Source organism: Lygodium microphyllum, unplaced genomic scaffold, assembly GCF_053477565.2.
Source record: "Lygodium microphyllum isolate KBCC unplaced genomic scaffold, Lygodium_microphyllum_v1.1.10 scaffold_194, whole genome shotgun sequence".
Lineage (NCBI taxonomy): Eukaryota > Viridiplantae > Streptophyta > Polypodiopsida > Schizaeales > Lygodiaceae > Lygodium > Lygodium microphyllum.
Genome location: NW_028229677.1, coordinates 155,362 through 161,628, shown reverse-complemented (window position 1 = coordinate 161,628; position 6,267 = coordinate 155,362). Strand labels below are relative to the sequence as shown.

At 40.9% G+C, this 6,267-nt stretch overlaps 1 protein-coding gene across 1 annotated transcript; it reads left to right on the top strand.

Annotated features, from left to right (window-relative positions):
• Positions 1-1,653: 1,653 nt before the first annotated feature.
• On the top strand, positions 1,654-5,764 carry LOC148008307 (uncharacterized). Its single transcript, XM_087674323.1, has 4 exons — positions 1,654-2,769; positions 4,231-4,362; positions 4,495-5,066; positions 5,349-5,764. Exons 1-4 carry the CDS (start codon positions 1,901-1,903, stop codon positions 5,639-5,641), a joined length of 1,866 nt encoding a protein of 621 aa, XP_087530449.1. The 5' UTR covers positions 1,654-1,900; the 3' UTR covers positions 5,642-5,764.
• The last annotated feature ends 503 nt before the right edge of the window (positions 5,765-6,267 follow it).

The following is a 6,267-nucleotide window of genomic DNA, read 5'->3' as shown; positions in this document are numbered from 1 at the left end:
TCTTTTCTCTTTTTTCCCATCTCTCTTCTTCTTTTCCTCTTTCTTCTTCTTCTTCTTCTCTCTCTCTCTCTCTCTCTGCTTTCCTTTCCTTCTCTCTCCTCTTTTTTCCTCTTTGCTTCTCTTTATTTTATTTCTTCTCTTGCTTTTAAATTTTATCTTTCATCTCTCTATAATTCTCTCTATGTTCAAATTCTCTCTTTTCTTCTTCTTATTTTCTCTCTCTCATTTTCTTTTCTCTGTCTCTGTCTCCCCTCTCTCCTCTCTTTTCATTTTTTCTTTTCCTCTCTCTCTCTCTCTTAAACTTTATATTTTCTCTCTCTATAATTCTCTTTCTCTCTGTTCCCCCTCTCTCCCTCCCTCCCTCCCTCTCCTCTTCTTTTTTTTTGCTCTCTCTCTCTCTCTCTCTCTCTCTCTCTCTACACATGAGAGAGAGGGGGAGGGGGAGAAGAAAAATGTTTAATAAAAAAAAGACTTCTCTTTCCTCTTTCTCCCCCTTCTCTCTTCGTCTTCGTCTTCTTCTTCTTCTCTCTCTTTTATTCTATCTCCTTCTCAAAGTGTGTGAAAAACTATGTTCGAAAAATTTTAAATTTAAAAAAAATAAAATACTTAATTTAAGAAAAGTTTAAATTAAAAATTTTAATCTAACTGAGAGAGAGAGAAAAAAAAAACCTAGGCTCTACACATGAGAGAGAGGGGGGAGGGGAGAAGAATTTAATTAAAAAGGGGATGGGAAAAAGAAAGAGAGAGATTATAAGTGAGAGAGAGGAGAGGGGGTTTTAATTTAAAAAATGAGGGGGGGGGGGGGGGGGGGGGGGGGGAGGCTTTAATGAAAAAAGGCAAGGGGAAGAGAAAATGAGATATTGCAAGTGAGAAAAAGAGAGGGGAGGGGGTTTTGATTGAAAAAGGGAGGTTTGGAAAAGGGGGTAGGTTCGGGAAGCCCTCTAAAGGTTTTTGGGCTTTCCGAACCTAAAGCTAAAATAATATAGTAGTAAGATTAGTTGAAGAAAGGTACGAAAAAGACCCTTCGTTTGATCTTTTCCTACTTCTTTTACCTTTGAATGTGGGAAGTGGATTTGTGGAAAATACAATTCTATAGAAGTTTGAAGTTTTCTTACCTTCCTTCTTGTAGGAAAGCCTAAGACCTGGAAGTCCAATTTCCACCTTCCCTTGAGGGTAAGATGGCATGTCATGGAAGGGCCCATCCTTGTAATCTTCTTGGGACTTTCAAGGGTTGTAGGTAAATGGCATCTTAGTTTAATGACATGGGTGTGTAGCATCTTAGCATAATGACGTGGCTCCCTTGACGACCTAGTGACTAAGGAGGGGGCAGCCTTAAAGCATGTGGCAAAGACCCTGGAGTTGGACCTTTGGAAAGAGAAGGTTCAAAAGAGGGTTCGGGGATTTGCGTTCGTTGGCCTTGAAATTTAAAAAGATAGCAAAAAGTGTTTGGAAGGTTCTGACTCCTGAGTGGGCCAAGAGAAGGTCGCAACGACCAAGTTTTCTCTTTTGACTGCCGCCACGAGACAGGGTCTGAGCGCTCTCGCGGAGACGGCTCAGTCAAACCTTGGCTCTCGCCTCTTCTTCCCTCCAAAACCAATCAGAGGAGATCCCATCATTCAAAGCGACGCCACACAGATTCTCTCTCTCTCTCTCTCTCTCTCTCTCTCTCATCTGCATATACTGGTAACCTGCTTAATTTTAAGCTGTATAATCCTAGACTAGATACGCAGCCCCAGTAGATCCTCTCTCTCTCTCTCTCTCTCTCTCTCTCTCTGTCTCTGTATGCCTGTCTGCCTCTGTCTCCATTGTGCCAGCTTCGCTCTGCTTGCCTACTCGCGCCACATTTGAATAGGCCACTGCAAGCCGTCATAGTCTACCCCCATCGAATCCCCCGCAATCAATGAATCCTGATCAGCGGCACAGAGGAGCTCCCATCACATTAGAGACCAATCTGGCCGCCGATGAGCAGGCCCCAACTCCTGATGATCATCTTAACCGTGAGTCCACCAATCGAAGACTGAGAGATCAGCTGGGGCAGGGCATCAGGTTCGCCAAAGAGGTAGAAAAGCAGCTTCATGAATCGACTCATGAGGAACTGCGTATTATGGAATCAGGTGCCATTAGGGCCAGCTTGACTACGGCCTCGTTAGAGGTCATTTCTCACTTCACAGAAGCGCTGAAGCTTCTAGTGTCATCGAGTACTTCCACAGCTAGGGCTGGATATGCTATCGATCGCCCGTTAACATTTATCTCGTCAGCTGATCCAGTAGCTGGGGTAGCTGCTCTCTCTGGCGCATCGGCTCATGATGCAGCTAGGAGGACGATAATCAGTACGACTCTATCGCAGAAGAGGGCGTTGGAATTAGGGAATCAGTATGATGAATCTGCGCAAAGGGCCGATGCGATGATGAATTATACAAGCAGCAAGAAGAGCACTATTATAAGTAGCAGTGCGGCGCAGGCCGACAAATTACATAGTGTTAATCAGGCAGCCGCTGCAGCTAGTAAGCAATCGAGTGCTGCTAGTCAGCTGATTAATGTAAGCCCTCCTCACGGCAGCAACATAAACAGCCCAACGTCCATCAGTGACGGCCAGATGTCGGAAGGGTCTCCGACTGCCAAATTGGCGGCCCTCGATCTTCTCGATGTTCAGCCGGCTACTACAGTTAGCACTACCGACCATACGGCCCCAGCTCCTCATGCTGCAGCCGCAACAAGCGAAGCCCCTGCGTCTGCTGCCACGACTCCACGTGAGACTCAAAGGAAAAGGTACCTGTTAATTTATCCCCGCCGCCAACCCCCACCCCCCCCCCCCCCCCCCCCCCCCCTTTCTCTCTCTTTCTCTTGAATTGTGGGAAATACGTTAAAGGTCACTTTGGATTGTTATTACCCCACAAAAACTTCTCTCTCTCTCTCTCTCTCAAACATACACATACATACATGTGTGTGTATGTATAGACTCATCGATCCTAAGTCTAGAATGTACCTTGGTAGTTTGTCACATTTCTCTTAGAGTCACACCTTGCTCAAGTCGATTCACTTGAGCATTCTACATTGTCAAGTTAACATCTTGTGGACACACGTAAGGCAAGACCATAAGGTTAGTGAAGAGAGAGAGGTGACAGTCCATCGTTAGATATGGATTACGAAGCCTTAACTATGTGACAATAACAAATAGATAGTTGCTACAATGTTGTAGACTCTCTATAGTAGATGGAGTACCTCCATTCTTAGAGGCACTCCATTGGTTGGGCTTAGTACCACTAAACACACTAACAATTGGCCGTCACGATCCTACACGTAGTCAACATCATGAACACACATGCTAAACTGGTCACTTGGCAGACTTGGTGTGACCAATAAATTTGGGCATGCCTTGGCTCTTAGGCTCACTTGTCCCAGTTTGTAGTGTAAATTTCCTTGTTGAAAATGAAACATCTTGATTACAATTGATTTGTCTTCCATGCAATTTTAGGGTCTTTATTTAAACATTTTAGTTCTAAATCCTAGCAAGTAGTTTGGATTTCTAGATAAGCATCAATTGTTTAATTTGCTCACCCTCCAACTAATAAGTTTGTTTTCTTGAGCACTGCTCACACATGGTATTAGTTGCATACATATCACATTTGGTCCCCTCCATCATAAATTTAGGAACGAGCCTTTGTTCTCTCTCTCTCTCTCTCTCTCTCTCTCTCTCTCTCTCTCTCTCTCTCTCTCTCTCAAACATATCTTGTCAATGTTGCTTAAATTCCATTGTCCACCTACGATCTCTAGATTTTGGGTTCTCCATAAGAATAAATGATCAATGAAAGTCTATATAGGTTCATTAGCTAGCAAAATTGTAATCTTGAGTCTTCCTTCTCATTTCCTCAAATTTACATAGTGTGAACTTGATGGGATTAATTTAATTTAAAGAATCGTTTTCATATGATGAGTGAATAATTTGACATTTGGAACTTTGATTTTATCTATTTGAAGTACATAGTAATCTTTTGGATTCACATCACTTTGAAATTTGGAACTTTGATTTTTCTATTTGAAGTACATGGTTATCTTTTGGCTTCAGACTACTTTGAAATTGTACATTGATGTAACGATTGAAAAACTAGTCATTCATCATTTGAAAAACTCATATCTTCCTTTCTTTTATCTCCATTGACATGACCTATAATATATAGCTTGACTTATATATAATTGATTCTAATCAATATACTACTCCAATTTGAATAGGAAACTCTTACCCAAAATTACATTAAAACTTCCAAGTAACAATCTACAACAAGGTGTAGACCTCCCCCCAGACGATGGACATGCATGGCGGAAGTATGGTCAAAAGGACATTTTAGGAACACAATATCCCAGGTAGACCTTCTTATCTTTCACATTGGAGTAATGGAATTAGATTCTCTATTTTCTAATTTTATAAGTCAATTATGAATTCAAATTTACAATATTGAATTATATTATTGATATCTTCTTCTAAATGTTTGGTAGGAACTACTATAGATGCACCCATAAAAATGATTTGGGTTGCCAAGCCATCAAGCAAGTGCAAAGATGTGATGAAGATCCCTCTATGTTCTCTGTCACTTATAAAGGACATCACACATGTCGATCTCAAGAGTTTGATAACCAAGCATGGCCTTTTGGGTTTCCTTACTCCTTTCCCTTCATAGCTAAAGTGGGAAACACATTCACCATTATGTCATCTGGCTCCCCTACAAGCTCTTCCTTGTTATCATCATCACCATCATCATCATCTCTTAATCAACCAAGCTTTCCCAACTTGCCTCCATTTTCTTCCTGCTCTGATCCTTCTCTTCATGTTGATAATCCTGGGAGCTCACATCAAGCATTATTTAATCAACTTAATATACACTTAGACCCTATCCCCAATCTTCCCCAAGTTAAAGAAGAGCCTATCTATCATCATGTCGAATTTAGCTACACCATTGATGATCCACTTCCACAAGTGCCAACAAAAATATGCAAGGACAACATTGACACCCAAAGCCTACCTTTTGGATTTGAAATTGCTACACCTCAATCACGACCTCCCACACTAGGTAAGTTGTTGATTTTGTATCTTAACCTCAATTATGAATCTCAATGTGCACATCATGTAGTTTAATTAGTGTAAACCAAATTGCATCTAAGTAACAAGTTCCCTAAGAATTAACTTAATATGTTCTGTAACTTGTAATTGTTTTTTATTGTACTTTGCACCTATGGTTTTCATAACTAGGTTAGGCATATTATGCTAAGTTCTACCCTACAAATATAATGACATTACCTAAACACCCATGTTTGGCTATATACTTAATTCTCCTAGCTTCTTGTGTGTGTAGGTACACAATTTCAACCTCAAGCTAGCATTAGAATAGATACATTGGATGATGCAAGCACCTCACGACAACATTCAAAGAAAAGTCGGCCATGTGTTTTGCCAACGACTTGGCCCCTTATTAGAGAAAGAGAGTGTAGTATGACGTCTTTATCTAGATCAGTAAATGAGGTGGATACTACATTATCCTCAAATAAACCAACAATTGAAGTAGAGTTACCCCAAAATGAAATTCCAACGTCTTCACCATTTGATCACTTGGATATCATGCATTTATTGGACAATATGGATTCTTGACCTATGCTAACAGTAAACTACACCAATTAAGACAAAGTGGAAGATAACAAATACACTCAAATCTCAAGAATCCATGCCTCACCCCCTCTCTCAAATCCATTGGTTTGCTACATCCCCCCCTCCTCTCTCTCTCTCTCTCTCTCTCTCTCTCTCTCTCTCTCTCTCTCTCTCTCTCTCTCTCTCTCTCTCTCTCTCTCTCTCTCTCTCTCTCTCTCTCTCTCTCTCTCTCTCTCTCTCTCTCTCTCTCTCTCTCTCTCTCTCTCTCTATGTGCATCCATTTAGATGCTAGCTTCCTTAGATTAGGAGATCTTAACAAGCCCTAAATGTATGCTTATATAACCATACTAATGTGATTAGTTGTTAGTAGAGAGATTGTATTGGCATGCCCAAAATGTGCAACCGAGTGCTATTGTAATGTGCAAACTAATCCCACATTATTCTTAGAATCATTCAACAGTCTAAAGCCAATTAAGGCCATAAATTTTTCTTATGATCTATCCCTTCGGAGCCCAATTTAAATACTACTTTCTCTCTTTAAAGCTCTTATAAACCTCGTTTTGGAGCTTTCACAGAAATTTATTTACAATTTGGTAATTGAAAGTTGAAAAATGGAGTTTGGCCCCAAG

Excerpts from the sequence above, each read along its gene's own strand:
- LOC148008307 (XM_087674323.1), top strand. The coding sequence starts at position 1,901 with ATGAATCCTGATCAGCGGCACAGAGGAGCTCCCATCACATTAGAGACC. Across the intron at positions 2,770-4,230 it reads CGTGAGACTCAAAGGAAAAG|GAAACTCTTACCCAAAATTA; the intron begins GTACCTGTTAAT and ends CAATTTGAATAG. Across the intron at positions 5,067-5,348 it reads ATCACGACCTCCCACACTAG|GTACACAATTTCAACCTCAA; the intron begins GTAAGTTGTTGA and ends TTGTGTGTGTAG.